Raw genomic sequence first — 19,294 nt, forward strand, 5'->3', positions numbered from 1 at the left:
GACCTCTGGAGTTCCACAAGGTTCTGTGTTGGGCCCTGTACTCTTTGTTGTCTATATACATGATTTACTAAGTGGGATACAATCTGATTCATACCTTATTGCGGACGATACAAAAATATTTATGATAATAAGAACACTGATACAGCCCATGTTCAAGCAGACCTCCATAGCATGAGTAACTGGTGTGATTGGTGGCTACTGAAATTAAATCCAGACAAATGCAAACATTTACACATTGGGAAAACACATGCCAACTGGGTTAACTACAAAGTTGGAGACTTGATGGGTCAGCAAGTGGAAGAGGAAAAGGACATAGGTGTCATGGTCGATAGTTCAACTGAATTTCACACGCACATTTCTGAAAAAATTAAAAAAGCAAACCCTATGCTGGCGATAATTAGAAGAACTTTTCTAAATTTGTGTATGGAAATAGTTTTACCATTATATACAGTGCATCCGGAAAGTATTCACACCCCGTCACTTTCCCTATATTTTGTTATGTCACAGCCTTATTCCAAAATGGATTAAATTCCTTTTTTTTCTCATCAATCTACATACAATACCCTATAATGACAAAGCGAAAAAGGTTTTGTAGAATTTTTTGCAAATTTATTAAAAATAAAAAACTGAAATATTGCATGTACATAAGTATTCACACCCTTTACTCAGTACTTGGTTGAGGCACCCTTGGCAGCGATTACAGCCTCAAGTCTTCTTGGGTATGAAGCTACAAGCTTGGCACACCTATATTTGGGGTATTTCACCCATTCTTCTCTGCAGATCCTCTCGAGCTCTGTAAGGTTAGATGGGGAGCGTCGCTGCACAGCTATTTTCAGGTCTTTCCAGAGATGTTCAATGGGGTTCAAGTTTGGGCTCTGACTGGGCCACTCAAGGACATTCACAGACATGTCCCAAAGCTCGTTGTCTTGGCTGTGTGCTTAGGGTCGTTGTCCTGTTGAAAGGTAAACCTTCGCCCCAGTCTGAGGTCCTGAGCGCTCTGGAGCAGGTTTTCATCAAGGATCTCTCTGTTCTTTGCTCCATTCATCTTTCCCTCGATCCTGACTAGTCTCCCAGTTCCTGCCGCTGAAAAACATCCCCACAGCATGATGCTGCCACCACCATGCTTCACTGTAGGGATGGTATTAGCAAGGTGATGAGAGGTGCCTGGTTTCCTCTAGACGTGACATTTGGCATTCAGGCCAAAGAGTTCAATCTTGGTTTCATCAGACCAGAGAATCTTGTTTCTCATGGTCTGAGAGTCCTTTAGGTGCTTTCTGGCAAACTCCAAGTGGGCCGTCATGTGCCTTTTACTGAGCAGAGGCTTCCGTCTGGCCACTCTACCATAAAGGCCTGATTGGTGGAGTGCTGCACAGATGGTTGTCCTTCTGGAAGGTTCTCCCACTCCACAGAGGAACGCTGCAGCTCTGTCAGAGTGACCATCGGGTTCTTGGTCACCGCCGACCAAGGCCCTTCTCCCCCAATTGCTCAGTTTGGCTGGGCGGCCAGCTCTAGGAAGAGTCCTGGTGGATCCAAACTTCTTCCATTTACAAATGATGGAGACCACTGTGCTCTTTGGGACCTTCAAAGCTGTAGAAATGTTTTTGTACCCTTCCCCAGATCTGTGCCTTGATACAATCCTGTCTCGGAGGTCCACAGACAATTCCTTTGACTTCATGGCTTGGTTTCTGCTCTGACATGCACTGTCAACAGTGGGACCTTATATAGACAGGTGTGTGCCTTTCCAAATCATGTCCAATCAATTGAATTTACTACAGGTGGACTCCAATCAAGATGTAGAAACATCTCAAGGATGATCAGTGGAAACAGGATGAACCTGAGCTCAATTTTGAGTGTCATAGCAAAGGGTGTGAATACTTATGTACATTAAATATTTCAGTTTTTTATTTTTAATAAATTTGCAAAAATGTCTACAAAACTTGTTTCACTTTGCCATTATGGGGTATTGTGTGTAGATTGATGAGAAAAAAAAGGAATTTAATCCATTTTGGAATAAGGTTGTAACATAACAAAATGTAGGAAAAGTGAAGAGGTGTGAATACTTTCCGGATGCACTGTAAATCCTTGTTGCGATCTCATCTTGAATTTGCAAGCTCAGTCTGGTGTCCTTATAAAGTAAAATATACAGAAAAAATTGAGAAGGTTCAGACAAGAGGTACAAAACTAATCCCAGGTCTGAAAGAGATGTCATTTGAAGAGAGATTAAGAAATGTACAACTACCAACTCTAGTATACAGGAGGCATAGAGGAGACATAATTGAAGTCTATAAGTTTGTTCACAAAATATATGATTTCACAGCTGAGCCTGTTATCTATTCTTGTAATAATAGGTATGAGTTAAGAGGGAACTTTTTAAAACTATTCCCACTAAAGTGTCACTCTGAAAAGAGAAAAAAAACTTCTTCACAATTTGTGCTGTAAGAGCATGGAACGAACTTCCATAAAATACGTTAGATAATTTTTGGTCAACAAAGGACTTTTTAAACAATTATAAAGCTGAGTTGTGAGTATTGTGTGACTGTGCTTATTTTTGAGACTAATGTATTTGTGAGACTATTTTATTTATATGATTTGTGGTTATTTGTGAAATTATTGTGATTTTAATAACTATATTGTTCTTTTTGTATGGTTTCTTGTTTTAATTTGTTGAGTCTGGTGTAGAGGATTTGTATCCTGTGCCAGAAAATTTTAGTAAACATTTTTTTAAGTTGTCACATTTAATAATTGTATTCTACCCTCATAAAGATTATATTAGATTTTACAGTGCTTGTCAGTCACTTTGCAGTCAGCGATAGCTCCACCTGGTTTGTTTTAGGAATAGTGTGGAGCCAAACTATCTCACCATCACACCTGCAGTGAAAGTAAATGATGTCCGTATCTGAAGCTCAGGGGAAATAATGCTTAGCTTGAGAATGAATATAATTATGCCATTCAAAACTAATATACAAACCCCAATTCCAATGAAGTTGGGACGTTGTGTAAACATAAATAAAAACAGAATACAATGATTTGCAAATCCTTTTCGACCTATATTCAATTGAATAGACTACAAAGACAAGATATTTAATGTTCAAACTGATAAACTTTGTTTTTTTGCAAATATTCACTCATTTTGAATCTGATGCCTGCAACACATTCCAAAAAGGCTGGGACAGGGGCATGTTCACCACTGTGTTACATCACCTTTCCTTTTAACAAAACTCAATAAGTGTTTGGGAACTGAGGACACTAATTGCTGAAGTTTTGTAGGTGGAATTCTTTCCCATTCTTGCTTGATGTACAACTTCAGTTGCTCAACAGTCCGGGGTCTCCATTGTCGTATTTTGCGCTTCATAATGCGCCACACATTTTCAATGGGAGACAGGTCTGGACTGCAGGCAAGCCGGTCTAGTACCCACACTCTTTTACTACGAAGCCACGCTGTTGTAACACGTGCAGATTGTGGCTTGGATTGTCTTGCTGAAATAAGCAGGGACATTCCTGAAAAAGACGTCGCTTGGATGGCAGCATATGTTGCTCCAAAACCTGTATGTACCTTTCAGCATTAATGGTGCCTTCACAGATGTGCAAGTTACCCATGCCATGGGCACTAACACACCCCTATACCATCACACATACTGGCTTTTGAACTTTGCGCTGATAACAATCTGGATGGTCCTTTTCCTCTTTAGCCCAGAGGACACGACATCCATGATTCCCAAAAACTATTTGAAATGTGGACTCACCAGACCACAGCACACTTTTCCACTTTGCATCAGTCCATCTCAGATGAGCTCGGGCCCAGAGAAGACGGCAGCGTTTCTGGGTGTTGTTGATATATGGCTTTCGCTTTGCATGGTAGAGTTTTAACTTGCACTTGTAGATGTAGCGACGAACTGTGTTAACTGACGATGGTTTTCCGAAGTGTTTCTGAGCCCACGTGGTAATATCCTTTACAGAATGTAGATTTTTAATGCAGTGCCGCCTGAGGGATCGAAGGTCACGGGCATTCAATGTTGGTTTTCGGCCTTGCCGCTGACGTGCAGAGATTTCTCTGGATTCTCTGAATCTTTTGATGATATTATGGACTGTAGAGGACGAAATCCCCAAATTCCTTGCAATTGTAAGTTGAGAAACGTTGTTCTTAAACTGTCGGACTATTTGCTCACGCAGTTGTTCACAAAGTGGTGAACCTCGCCCCATCCTTGCTTGTGAACGGCTGAGCCTTTCGGGGATGCTCCTTTTATACCCAGTCGTGACACTCAACTGTTTCCAATTAACCTGTTCACCTGTGGAATGTTCCAAACAGGTGTTTTTTGAGCATTCCTCAACTTTCCCAGTCTTTTGTTGCCCCTGTCCCAGCTTCTTTGGAACGTGTTGCAGGCATCAAATTCAAAATGAGCGAATATTTGTTTAGTTTAACAGTTTGAACATTAAATATCTTGTCTTTGTAGTGTATTCAATTGAATATAGGTCAAAAAGGATTTGCAAATCATTGTATTCTGTTTTTATTCACGTTTTACACAACGTCCCAACTTCATTGGAATTGGGGTTTGTATAACAAGTGTATGTGTAGTAATAAACAGAATCCGATGTCTCTTTTTATAAGTTCCTGGCTCCAAGAATTTTTGAATAGCTTTATTTCCCCATTGCCAAGGCAAAGACTATTGACAAATTAATTGGCACAAACATTAAGTCACAAAATAGTAAATTAAGGTGAGACATGCAAGATGAAAAATTTCAAGGATATTTCAAATGAAAAGGGGAATGGATAAAATGGGCTGTTTATAGAGTCAGAATGTTCTTCATCACCATGTTCTCTATGATTTCCCCTTGGGGATCAGTATGAACATAAATGTACCTTTCAAACTCACCTACCTCAATCTCTTTGGGTCTACCCAGCTGAGGGCAGTCTCCCAGACCCTGAGGGACACCCAGAACCGCTGCTTTTGGTTAGAGAGTCAAGGCCAGGCAATGGTAAATAAACTCATGATGAGTGTTTTTGTTATTTGGTGTGTGTGTGTGTGTGTGTGTGTGTGCATGCGCTTGTGTGTGTGTTTGCGCGCGCGCATGTGTGCGTGTGTGTGTGAGTGTGTGGCATGCATGCAGATATTAAGTTATTCTGTCATCATCCATATTTACATTTAAAAAGATTATTTTTTTTACAAAAAGTAAAAGTAACCTTTTGGGGGGCATATACCTGACCCCTCCCCTCCATGATACCTTCATGTCAGGTACAATTTGATCCACTTTAGTGTCATGCTGACAATGCCCAGGTCCATCAGTGTAGGATCAGTTAATTAACGTGTCAGATGCAGCAGATAGGTCAGAGAGAATGAGAACTGATGACTTGGAGGCAGTTGTGACTGATTGAAATGCTTCAGTAACGGCAAGACGAGCAGTTTTAGTGGAGTAACCACTCTTAAACCCAGACAGACTTGAATTTTAGTAAGTTATGTATGTAGGTGTATAGTTTGTGTTATTCTAGTATGTGTGGGAGGGAAAGGAAAAGAGTTTATTGCAAACTTCTTATTCAAGAGTTTTGGTAAGAAATTATCTCACTTAAAACTACTGGCTGGTACCATAATTGTGGACTAAAGGAGGGAATAGATTTAAGGGAACATGTTGTGGGATGGTTTCAGAGGAAAAGTTATAAGACTTCATAATTGTGATGTAATGGAAGTCTCAGGACCAGAATTAGTGGGAAGTGGAACAACAGGAAGCAGGAACAAAGTAAGTAAAGTCGTTCAGACTGAAGATGGAGGTTGGGGTAGTTGAGGAGGAAAAATAATTTAGAGAATAACTTGCGGGGGCTAGAGTCACCCAAAGCCTTGTGCTGGTAACAGGAAGCAGGAACAAAGTAAGTAAAGTCGTTCAGACTGAAGATCAAGGTTGGGGTAGTTGAGGAGGAAAAATAATTTAGTGAACAACTTGCGGGGGCTAGAGTCACCCAAAGCCTTGTGCTGGTAATAGATTGTTTTGAGCAAGATAGCATGTGTAGAGAAAGAGGATAGGAGTGATCAAGTAACAAATCAGATTATTACTCAGGATTTGCGCCATGTTCTGTCATCTTTCAGAGTAGCATTGAATCGTGGGCAGGGAGATGCGACTTGAGCCCATTTAACAGTGAGTGGGCAGAATAATGGATAAAGTGGGAATAATGTAGATGTTAAACTATAGAGTTGTGCAGTTGCAGTGTGAATATATCACACTGTACAACTACAACTCAGCCGATTTGAACTAAGGTCCAAAACAAGCCCTTTTTTTAATCTATGTATAATACATACAATGAAAAAGAAAATGTTGGCCTAGATGGCTGAAATGGATGAAACAAGGTTTTGCATAAAGATTAAATTCCAACAGCTATAGAGGCATATCCTGTTTTGCCTTTCTTTCCACAATGAAGAACTTCATTATGATTGAGACGGTGGCTGTGTTTTCATTAAACTAGTTTTATTCAAATTTCAAAACTGTAAATAAGCTAAAAGGAAACAAAATATTGAAAAAGTCAACACATTGCCAGAAATGTTTTAAATTTGCTTGAGATAGAACAGAGTGATAGAGAGAGAATGTAATAAAAGGTGATGGAAACATATTTCTTCATCAGAAACGGGACGCTTAACATTTTTTAATTTTTCCCCTCATTTTTTTTTTATAGTTCTCTGCACCGACTGTGTAATTGCTTAAAACCTGTTCAATGAATTACTTTTGTTTGTTTTGGTGTTTCGTTTTTTTTTTTTTCATTTATTTATTGAACTTTTTCACATTTTCAAAAACTTGCTCTAAATTCTCTTACCATTTGGATGGATGCATGGTTTGTGACTGGTGAGGCTGGTCACACAGCCCATTAAGGTGCACTGATTTATCCAGATCTTGAAAAGAGAATTTGAAGTAGTCTGATGACCTCATCGAAGGGAGGATTTTTGTAATTTTTTCTTCCCTAGCAGGGGTCAGCGTGTGCTGAGGTGGCACCTGGGGCCCCCCAGGAGAGAAGCAGTCACTCTGTCACAATTGAAACCAGTGAGGCCAGTCAGCTCCAAGACAGGTGAAAAGACCAACCCCTCTTATGTGTGCATTTGTTTATGGTTGTGCATGAGAGAGAAAGAGAGACTATAAAAAGTACACAAGGGACTCTAAAAGAGTGCACAAGGGTCACATATGTATGTTTACTTTGTACCAGACCTTGTGTGTGTGCTATGTAACAGACCTTCACACACAAGGGACACATACATATGTGTCCCTTATGTGTGCAAAGGCAGGTGCATGTACAACATGAGTATGTTTGTTTATTTCTTGTGTGTGTGTATGTGTGTGTGTGGACTGGTTTTTATGTATCTCTGTGTGTGTGTGTCCGCGTCTGATGTATGTTTGTTTCTTGTCTGTTTGTGTTCAGGCTGTTTGAGTTGGAGCAGAGCCTGAGAGAGGAGAGAACAAGACGGGAGGTGGCTGAAGAGGCTCTGCGTGTCACTGAGGAGAGGGCCAAGAGGTCAGACCCAGGAGCTACCTCATACACACACACATATAATGCCCATAAAAAGTATTCATCCTCCTTGGACTTTTTCATATTTTATGGTATTTAATAGGCTATTAAGATGCTGATCAAAAGAAAAATACTTGAAAACAAATTTACAAATGTATTAAAAAAATCCATTACAAATCTCAAATACGAAATAATTGAATGCATTGAATTGATTTGAATTCACCCCCTTCAAGTCAACATTTAACACTAGAATGACCAAGACGGTCATTACGCCCATTTTGGATTTTCAAAGTTTAATAAGTTTGTGAAAAAAAAAGATACAGACCTGCCATTCCCTGAATGCACCTAAAATTGCATATATTTGCATTAAAATGAGTTTTAGATCAATTGCACACAAAAAAAGTTATGATAAGATCTACCTAAAACCACCATGACCGGTCAAAATGACCGCACGTAATTTGCGTGTGATCATGCACGTCATGTCACTATTTATGACATGTGTTGGTCGCATCATTTCATTCACGAAATTCATTGCTCTGTCCTAGAAACACTAACGTTCTCCATTGCAGAGAAATAATCCAAACTTGATCTCTGATTATTGCCAACATGTCTGGTTACAGGCGCCATTTCAGACGCACCATGACTACCACCGAGGCGTTGCAGTATTTACAGACAGCGGCGATTTTAAATTGTTTGAAAAATAGTATTAAAGTTGTTAAAATGTTAATTTTGCTGTCAGTCATTTCTTAACAGACATGCTAACATATTCAATGCATTAATATCTCAGTTGGGTATTTATCTTGACAGAATTTAGAGTTTGAAAACCGGCAGTCATTTTTTTTTTTTTTTATTTATTTCTGATTTTTCCCTTTTTTCTCCCAATTTAGTGGCCAATCGATCCCTATTTTAATTCAAACACCCACCCTCGTATTGCATGCGTTCGCCAACTGCATCTCTCCGGCCGGCAGTCTCGAAGGAAAGCGCCTCCCCACTTTCGTGACAAGGCGAATCCAAGCCGAACCACTGTTTTTCCGACACACACAGAGACGCATTCACATGACGAACACAAGCCGACTCCGCCCCCCTCCCGAAGACAGCGTTGCCAATGATTGCTGCTTCATCGAGTCCGGCCATAGTCGGATCTGACGAGACCGGGGCGCGAACCCCAGTCCCCAGTGGGTAACTGCATCGACACCAAGCCGATGCTTAGACCGCTACACCACCGCGGACGCCACCGGCAGTCATTTTGACCGCCCATGGTCGTTCTAGTAGTTTTTAAGTTCCGGTCGTTGTTTGGGACTGTTTCAATATTTATTTTCAGTTCTTTTTTTACATTTAACGTTTTATAGGCCTTGTTACGTTTGTTAGATTAGCAATATGTGTTTTCCATTTTGTATTTCAGGAAATATTTTCACTTCTTCAGTTTTGCTATTCAAGTTTGGCCATGTCTCTCTGAGGTTTAAATTGTTTAAAAATAGGATTATAGTTGTTAAAAAGTTAATTTTGGTGTCAGTCGTTTCCTAACAGACATACTAACACATACAATGCATTGATATCTCAACTGGGTATTTATCTTGACAGAATATAGAGTTTAAAAACCGGCCATCATTTTGACCATTCATGGTCATTTTAGGTAGGAGTGAAATCCCGGTCGTTCTAGTGTTAATAGAGCCAGCTCTGGCACCAGTTACAGCCTTGAGTCTATTTGAATAGGTCTACATCAGCTTTGCACATCTGGACACTGCACATTGTGTGCCTGTTTCAAAACTGTTCAAACTCTGTCATGTTGTATGAGGACCTTGAGTGAAAAGCAGTTTCCATGTCCTAGCACAAATTCTCAAATGGATTGATGTGCGGACTCTGACAATATAACATTAAACAGTCCAGCGAGTTGAATACAGAAGCTATACACTACACTACACACACACACACCCACCCCTTTCTGGTTAACAAATAACTGATAAAGCTTTCTATGTCCACTACTGGCCACTGGTTATATTGATTGATGTACATTTATTTTATCTAAACACAAAATTCGTCCTGATGTCTGTTTTTTGCTGTGGTGTTTCCAGCCCATCCCGTTCCAGCCAGAGGGACTACAGTATCCAGTTAGAAACTGAGGAAGAGTGGGAGACCGTAATTCTCAACCCCAGTGAGCCCCTACTCACACGCAAGGTATGGACTAAAGGTTTATTCATTTATTTTTTTATATCCATTTATATTTTAAGTCACAATCCTGATATTTTACATGCAAATCAATATTCTTTTTGATATGTTATTTAGTTGGCATATCTAACTCAAAAGCTAATACAACAATATCAAGATATTCCATACTTTTGAAGCTGTTCATATTAATATTTACTGTCGGGTAGGAAAAATTCAATTGTTGTCTAGTGATTTACATAAATATAGTGCTTTTCTAATACTCAAAGTCGCTTTACAATACATCTTCACCATAGCAGCGAAATGCAAAAGAAAAAGGCAAGTAGGGCTGCATCTAACGGTTATTTTGATAATCTACTAATCTGAAGATTATCAGAACGATTAATCAATTAATTGTCTTTTAGCTTGAGATGCTGGTTGTAGTAAGCATGTGCTGTCAATTAACAAAATAATGACAAAGAAGCCCACATAAATGGAGGAAAGCCTAGCAGGGCTTTAGGGAGTTTGGCTTTCATGATGAATGAAATGTCCCAACAAGACCATGTTGTTGATACATTTTGGAGAAGAATGTGTTTGAATAATAAAAATATTAAAACAGTGATTTATACGAAAATAATTATCACCTACACCACCAGTATCAACCAACATTAGGCAGTCCATTGTTAAAATGTGTTCATGATTATTTTCTTTTGTCTAAATAAAGGAGAGCTCTTTTGTTTGTAAATTACTGTCCCCATTTACTTCCTACTTCTGACTGCTCTGAGGGTCCTTTTTTTTTTTTGCCGTTTTTTCCCTCTTTTTCTCCCCAATTGTATCCGGCCAATTACCCCACTCTTCCAAGCCATCCCAGTCCCTGCCCCACCTCTTCTGCTGGTCCAGGGAAGGCTGCAGACTACCTCATGCCTCCTTTGATACGCGTGGAGTCACCAGTTGCTTCTTTTCACCTGACAGTGAGGATTTTCACCAGGGGGATATAGATTGTGGGACGATCATGCTATTCCCCCCAGTCCCCCCCCCCAAACAGGCTCCCCGACCAACCAGAGGAGGTGCTAGTGCAGCGACCAGGACACATACCCACATCCGGCTTGCCACCCGCAAACACGGCCAATTGTGTCTGTAGGGACACCTGATCAAGCCGGAGGTAACATGGGGATTCAAACCAGCAATCCCCACATTGGAAGGCAATGGAATAGACCGCTCTACTACCCGGACGCCAAAGAGACTGCGCATTTATAATTTGGAACTGAGAAATGCAAGGCGGTCTTACTTCTCTGACATCATTGCCAAAAACAATAATAATGTACATGCCTTGTTTGCTACTGTCGACAGGATAACAAGCCCCCCCCCCCCCCCCGTCAGCCTCTGAATTTCTATCTACCAGGGCCTGCAATGAATTTGGCTCCTTCTTTAATGACAAAATTCAGAAAATTAGACAAGCAGCCAGTGCCTCCATTCTAGGTATGGGGCATGTGTTGTCCCTAAGTCCACCTAAAATTAATTCAAATAGTGTGTCACAGTTTGATCCCATCAACCATAAACACTTGGGAGAAATTATACAACATTTGAAATCGTTCTCCTGCTGCCTTGATATTCTGCCAACAGGCTTTTTCAAAAATGTTTCTAATTGCATATCCTCAGATGTTGTACAAATTGTCAACACATCTCTTCTCTCAGGTCTCTTACCACAGGCCCTGAAAATTGCACTCATCAAGCCACTCGTAAAATAGAATAATCTATTCTAGACAATTCACTATTAAGCAGTTATAGGCCCGTATCAAACCTCACATTTCTAAGTAAAATAATTGAAAAAGCTGTTTTCCAGCAGCTCAACTTTGTTGGCACTAAACAACAGTTTCGATGTCTTCCAGTCAGGATTTTGACCACACCCGCAGCACTGAAACTGTTCTTGTTAAGGTCTTTAATGACATCCACTTAAACACAGACAGTGGCAGAATCTCAGTCCTGGTATTATTGGATCTCAGTGCTGCTTTTGACACAGTTGTCTATTACATATTTCTAGACCGATTGGAAAATGGGATGAGACTTTCTGGCACAGCACTAAACTGGTTTGAATCCTACTTAAAGGACAGGGACTGCGTTGTGTCTATAGGTAATTACAAATCTGAGCATACAGAAAGGACCTGTGGAGTTCCCCAAGGCTCCATTCTGGGGCCACTTATGTTTAACATCTATATGCTCCCACTAGTCCAGATTATGGAAAACAACAAAATATATTACCATAATTATGCAGACAACACACAGATTTACATAACCATATCACCAGCTATCAATCCCATACAAGCACTGAGTAAGTGCATTGAACAAATCAATTTGGAAGCCAAGGAAGAATGATTAAACGTTAGCACTCAGCTACAATCGGTAATGTTAAAAACCACTAACCAAGCCAGAAATCTTGGTGTAGTCATGGACTCAGACCTGAATTTAGATAGCCACATTATTACAAAGTCAGCCAACTCTCACCTGAAGAATATATCAAGAATTAAAGGATTTAGGTCTCAGCAGGATTTGGAAAACCTTTTCCATGTATTTATCTTCAGTCGACTCAACTACTGTAACGGTGTCTTTGCTTGTCTTTCTAAAAAATCAATCAAACAACTGCAGCTGATTCAGAACGCTGCTGTTCGAGTCCTTGCCAAGACCAAAAGAGTGGATCACATCACTCCAGTCCTGAGGTCACTAGACTGAGGCTTCTTGTCTGTCAAAGAATTTATTTTAAAACTCCACTCTTGGTTTTTAAAGCACTGAATGGTTTAGGGCCAATATACGTACATTTCTGATCTACTGCTACACTATGAACCATCCAGATCACTCAGATCATCATCTAGAACAGGTCTGCTTTCTGTCCCCAGCATTAAAACTAAACATGGAGAGGCATCTCTCAGTTTTTGTGCACCACATAACTTGAAAAAACTCCTGGAAAACTGCAGGTCTGCTACAACTCCGTTATTTTAAATCTAAGCTGAAGACTCTCCTCTTTGCCGCTGCCTTTTATTAAATAAAACTTGAAGCTTTTGGTTATCATCTTATACTGCACTGTAAATTTTACTCTTTTTATTTGTTTTTAAATGTCTTTTTATTGCCTTATGTTGCTTCTCTTAATGCCTTTTATGTTTTATGTAAAGCACTTTGAATTGCCTTGATGCTGAAATGTGCTATATAAATAAATGTGCCTTGCCTTGCGTTGCCTTACCTTAGCTTGATATGAGTTGGTCAAGTCAAGTCAAGTTTATTTATATAGCACATTTAAAACAACCACAGTTGAACCAAAGTTCTGCACAAGCTTAAAATACAATATAAAATAAGTGACACATATGAATAGAAAAATATATGTGAAGAAAACATAATATAAAAGAATATAAAATGTAATATAAAATATAAATTATATATATATATATATAAATATAATATAGATAATATAAATATATATAAATATGTAATATAAAGAATATAAAATGTAAATGAGCTGGTGGGCAATGTGAATGCTCTCGAGTACAACAAAAGGATTGTTACATCACAATTACATCATATTCTGTGTATGAAAATGGCCTATGGGTCTTTGTTTTCTAGTCATATACTAGTGACTGATCCTTTTTTTTCTTTTTTTTTTCCATTCCCTTGGTTATTTGGTACATGTGGTTCTCAGGTGAAAGGTGGGATGCTGATGTGCCGACGATGGTTCCGAGGGAGAAGCCTTTACTGCTCCAAGCTGATAACAACACGCGCCCGATCCCGATACTTCTTCCTGGCCTACTTGCTCACACTGCATGTATTAGTCCTTATGTGCCTCACTGGCGCCCTCTAAGCAGGGGCACGGTGGGCAATTCACTATTTGGGTTAAATTTTCAAACTCTTGATAGATTATCCTCAAAAACGTTCTTTATTTTTTTTTCACTGTTGCTTATTAAAAGATTAAGCAAGATAAAAACTTGCCATCTCAAAGAAAGGCCTGATTTCTGAGATCTTGCCCTGTATAGGGTGAGAACCAACAATTTCCTGATTAGATTCAGATCAAATTCTGCCATTGCTATAATTTAGAAGGTCAACATAACTACCATAGCTTTCTCAGAGCAGTGTTTTGGATAGTTTGGTTTAGATAACAACTCTGAAGTTCAGTTCACAAAATCCTTAAATGTAAAACGCCTTAAACATATTGAAAGCCTGCTCTTAGCTGCTCTCCAGTTAGTTCTTGATGAAAAGCTGCTGTTAGATTCCATAATCTTCTGAACTTATTGATTCTGCCCATGTGGTGTTATCTGATTGGTATAAAGAAAAAGAAAAAAAATGTTTGATACAATGACTCAAGCAGGAGTTGGAAGTTAGAAGTTAGATTTATACCTTTTAAGAAAGCCCAAGAAGGCACTGAAAGCCATATTCACTCTTAATTAATACTACTGTTTAAGCTGCTCTTATTTTTTTCTTAATCTTCCTGCCTCGTCCCCCCCCCCCCACACACACACACACATCTCTGAGGTGAAGGCAGACATGCACAATGCTACTCTACTCCCACACCAAATCCACTGAATGCTCAAACCTCAATATACAAGTGTTGGTCTCTTTCTGTACTGGCTTTGCCATGACTGCCTTTCTTGCCTCCATACCTCACTCATAATCCTGATGCTGAGTTGAAACTATGCACTGAAATTTACAGCTCTTTATAAATATAATCATCTCTAATCAGTTCATTAGCACTGCATTTCCACCCCCTCCCCTACTGTCTTCAACCCTTTAACATGTATAGCCAAAGGGTATTCAGGAATTGCATTCTGTATTTTGACAGTCTGAATAAGTGCTCTCATGACCCTAAAAGATGTGGGACACAGTGGTTGTTAATGCCCTGAAAATGTATTCTGATATCATGGTGTGCCATTGAAAAATGTCTGCAAAAAAAGCCAGAGGATGTAAAAGTATGTATTTGTTGGATGGTATCCGGTATGTAAGCCTGCATCCACAGAGGTAATACCGTACAGTATATACGTGTTTATTTATGTAGATATTTATGTTTTTCTATCCCCTCTGCTCTATTGGTCAGTTGTTGTACATTTAAACTTGATTGTTTTGGAAATCACCATATGATTATAGAAAGCAAATTTTCACAAATGGCATCAACGAACCTGCCAAACACTTGGTGTGAATCGGCAAAAAGACATGGCTCTTGAACCAACTTTTTTTTTTCTATACTGGGGAAAACACATTGAGTTGCTTAATATGTGACCAAGTTCTTATGTTTTTTTTTTTTTGTTTTTTTTTTTTACCTTGTTGCAATCAAAGATAAATTGAGTTTATTTTAGTGAAAGATGACTGAGATGCATAATTGTGTTTATCACATCAAGGTGAAAATGATAGTTTCAGATTGGGCTATTTTTTTTTTTTTTTGGCTTGCTCATTGATCCAATTTTGCGAAAATATTTTGGCTGCTGTTAAGGTTGCGGTACCCTTGTCCTAATGTTCTGTATATAAGAGTGATTAATGGGCATAAAATGAACGGGATCTATTTATAAAAAGATAACTACTGAAAGATGCTAAGATGTCATATTTTCTATACCTACTCTATTTTTTAAAGAGTTAAGGAATAGTGATACATTAGCCCTTTATCATTAGGCCTAATTGTGTGCAATACTGTGTAGACAAGGACTTCTTCAGATGAGTTCATGCCATCCTGAAAGAGTTTTAATAAAGCAACCTGATTCCCCCCCCCCCCCTGTTATTGTGGTTAATTTGTCTCAATTACGTTTTTGATACAGAAATATTAGGCATTGCCATTACTCCATGATGGGATAATCAACTGAATGGGGGAGAACTCAAAATTAATTTATTGTCTTTACTCAGGATCACTGGAACTATCCCAGTATACACTGGGCAGCAGGTCAGCAGACCGCCACAGGCCCCACACACCAGGCACGTAGGCAGGTAGGTGGTTTTCGTGTCTGAACCCCCCCCCCCCGAAACCCCACGGCCCGTCTGAAATGGCACCAATAATTATTTAGTTATCGTTTTGATTATTTGTCACCGCCCCTCTAGCCTACTCATACGCTGCATCTATCGTGACTGACAGGCGTTAAACCTGTCAGTTAATTTGTTTCCAAACATGATGTATCTTATTGGTCTGTTTCATAAAACAAATAAAATCACAGGCTTTTGATTGGCTCAGGGGTCTGACGAGTCAGCTAAGCAACCTGCCACTGGTTATGCTAGCTAAATGGTCGATCTATAGTTTGCTTTTCAAAAGCAATGGAGCCGCCGAAAGCTACCTGTAAATCAGGCAAGAGCAGTAAAGTTAATATTCGTAAAATCAGTGATTTTTTTGTTTCAACGTGTCCCGACTCAAAAAAGAAAAAAAAAGAACATTACAGATGATCTGGTCACTAACGTTACCGATTTTCCGGAGCAAGTGTTAGCAGACCCACTGCCCTCCTCCTCGGAAACGGAGCCAGAGTTAGCAGACCTGCCCGCCGTCCTCTACCTCGGAAACGTTTTCACACGACTTTGTGGATTATATTGGTGGGAAAATATCAGACGAACAGAGAAGAGAAATATACTCACTGGACTGGACGGCCAATATCGGACAAACATTCCCTACAAAACTAGGAGGTAAACTACGTTTCCAACGTCATTGGATTGACCAGTTTAGCTGGCTAGCTAGTATACTCAACAAGGTCCGACGGTTGTTTTTGTAAGCACTGTGTTGCGTTTGCAGTCAAGCATGTGGGCAAGGGAGGGCACAGAAAAGCTGGCAAGCTAATTAATGTCCACTTCTCAGACTGGAAACATGCTTTAGAGACGTTCAAAGACCATGCACAAAAGGCATATCACAAGGATGCATGTTTGAAAGCGGACAATTTCCAAATGGTTCTCAACAATAAAATGGATGCAATTTCACTGAGGCTAGATTCTGAGAGAAAAAAGCGAGTCCAAGAAATCAGAGAAAAACTCAAAAGCATCATTGCAACGTTGATTTTTTGCGGTCGCCAAGAACTCGCCCTGAGAGGTGATATTGATTCAGGACCAGTGACATTGAATGAGCCAACTCACAGTGACGGAAATTTCAGGGCTTTACTCAGGTTTAGGGCTACATCTGGCGACACAGTACTGTTACAACACTTGAGTAAATGTGCAGCAAACGCTAGCTACTGCAGTCCTGATGTACAAAATGAAATAATCAGCATAATTGGAGATGTGATAACAAACAAACTGGTGCAGAAAGTAAACTCCGCGCAGTGTTTCGCTGTGTTGGCAGATGAAATGAAAGATGTTTCAGGGCGGGAGCAGCTTTTTGTCTGTGTCAGATACGTGAACCAGCATGACAGCCAATATAGCATCAGAGAGGATTTTTTGTCCTTTGTTGATATCGAGAAGTTAACCGGGGAGGCAATTGCCAATTCAATCGAAAGTCAGTTAACAAATGCAGGCGTTGATTTACAGTTTTTACGTGGCCAGGGATACGACGGCGCATCTGCCATGAGTGTCCGTTTACATGGTCCCCAAGCTAAAATCAAAGAGAAGCACAAGCAAGCAGTTTATGTGCACTGGGCCAGCCACAGTTTGAATTTGGTCCTAAACAAGTGTTGCACTGTACAAATGGTGCGAAATTGCTTTGGAATTGTCTCGGAAATCTGCACTTTTTTCCATGATTCGGCTTTGCGGTCTGCCAGTCTGCGACACGAGACGGAGCGTCTTTTACCCGACTGCAAGAAAACGCGACTGACGAAGTTGTGTGAAACGAGATGGGTCGAACGCCACGACGCAATATTTACATTCAACGAGCTTTTAGACCCTGTGCGATCCAGCCTGCAGAAAATCAGTGAAACCTTCACAGGAGACACATCTGTCAAAGCTACTCAGCTCTTTAATTCAATTGACAATGCAGAATTCATGCTGTCCATGAATGTGAGTGAGAAGATGCTTGCAAAAACCTACCACCTGTCCACCTTCCTTCAGAAGGAAAATTGTGACTTGGTGAGTTGCGTTTCAGCTGCTGATGCTGTTATTAAGCAGGTAGATGAGCTGAGGGCTAACACTGAGATGGAGTTCAGGCAGATTTTCCAAAAGACCTCTTCCCAAGCAGCCAAGTATGGGGTTGAATTTCGACCACGAAGAGGCATGGACTGCAATGAGGATCCATTGAAGGCCTGTGAAAATCACTACCGGCAAAAGCTTTTCATAGTCATGCTTGACTTTTATTCATCACAGATGAAGGAACGCTTCAGCAAACACAGAAATGTGATCTCCAACCTCTGCTCCTTACTGCCATCTAAGGTCAGCATGCTGAACGACAGCTCAGCTCAAGCGCTCTCCAACCTGTATCCTGATGAAGTGTCACCGCATCTGGAAGTTGTGAAGTCAGAAATTGACACCTGGCGGGATACATGGAAAGATGCAACTTATGTTCCACGAAATGCCATTGAGGCATTAAATGCCTGTAACAGTGAGTTGTTTCCAAGCATCTTCAAGCTTCTCCGCGTTTTGACCACGCTTCCTGTCACCAGTGCCCATGTCGAGAGAAGCTTTTCCCGTCTGGGAAGGATCAAGGACAAAATGCGCAGTACAATGACGGAAAGACGGCTTAATGGACTGACATTGCTCTCGGAGCACAGAGACATTGTGGTGACGCCGGAAGAGGTACTGGACATCTTTTGCAGACAAAAAAGACGATTGTACCTGCTTTTATAAGGTAAGACCCACTTTTATTTATTAATGCATTGATGATTATCTCTGGGCCATTAATACGTTGACATTTACCGTACGGTTGGGTATTAGGCTATAGTATACAGTGTGGGAATTTTATTTACCGGTAGCTTTCGGCAGTGTTGCCCGACCCCCCCCCCCCAAAACATGTTTCTGGCTACGGGCCTGCCACACACATACTTAAATTCCTATTCATATCTATGGTTTATTATTAAGTCTTCGATTCAGCAAACACGCACATCTTTCGACTGGGGAAAGAACTTAAGCGAACATGCAAACTTCACATTGAAGAACCAGGATCGAACAAAGGTTAATTTGATCAGATTATCGTGTAGATATATTGGTAACTAAGATGCAATAGGCACAGTATATTTTGTCAATGTTGCACGGGTACCTAAACACTTTTTTTTATTCAGAAAGCAGTTTGATGTACTACTGGACATTGTGTTTTTCTGTCAGGATCAATAAAGACTTCACTCACCTCCGGATCAGTAACTGGAGCTCCATACAGTCACAGTGACTTAAACCATAATAACGAGCAGGAGCGAACCATGGGTAAGCAATACTTAGTTTAACCCAAGTGTATGCTGCTTTGATTAACCAGAGAGAGTGCGTGCATATTGAAGCATTATGGCTGCATGTTCACGCAATGTTTGCTGGTACATGTAAGTGCGGGACAGGCTCTGAACAGGGAAAGACCATTTTCTCTTGTAAATAAAGAGTTACACTAAAGCGGTTCAAGTTTTAATAGACTAGTGATTCAGTTCTTACTGGATCTGCATATTCTGAGCAGCGAAATGGCCTTTTAATTCAATATGGCGTTTCATGGATATAAAATTTATGCATCTGAAATGCATTCAAACTGACCATGTGGTTACTCAAAGATCAGGCTTAATGAAGTATCTGTTACGGGTCTAGATAGATCGATGCCATCGGCTATCCACTAGTTTA

The 19,294-nt window shown here is 40.1% G+C and overlaps 1 protein-coding gene across 1 annotated transcript in view; it reads left to right on the forward strand.

Moving 5' to 3' along the window:
- The window catches only part of si:ch211-220f16.2 (golgin subfamily B member 1), a 93,911-nt gene extending 78,564 nt beyond the window's left edge, over positions 1-15,347 (forward strand). Inside the window, exons 27-31 of the mRNA XM_056278663.1 lie at positions 4,900-4,974; positions 6,942-7,042; positions 7,391-7,483; positions 9,550-9,652; positions 13,305-15,347. Coding sequence (XP_056134638.1) covers positions 4,900-4,974; positions 6,942-7,042; positions 7,391-7,483; positions 9,550-9,652; positions 13,305-13,463 — 531 coding nt within the window. The 3' untranslated portion in view covers positions 13,464-15,347. The remainder of the gene's footprint in view (positions 1-4,899; positions 4,975-6,941; positions 7,043-7,390; positions 7,484-9,549; positions 9,653-13,304) is intronic.
- The last annotated feature ends 3,947 nt before the right edge of the window (positions 15,348-19,294 follow it).

Source organism: Lampris incognitus, chromosome 4 (genome assembly GCF_029633865.1).
Source record: "Lampris incognitus isolate fLamInc1 chromosome 4, fLamInc1.hap2, whole genome shotgun sequence".
NCBI lineage: Eukaryota > Metazoa > Chordata > Actinopteri > Lampriformes > Lampridae > Lampris > Lampris incognitus.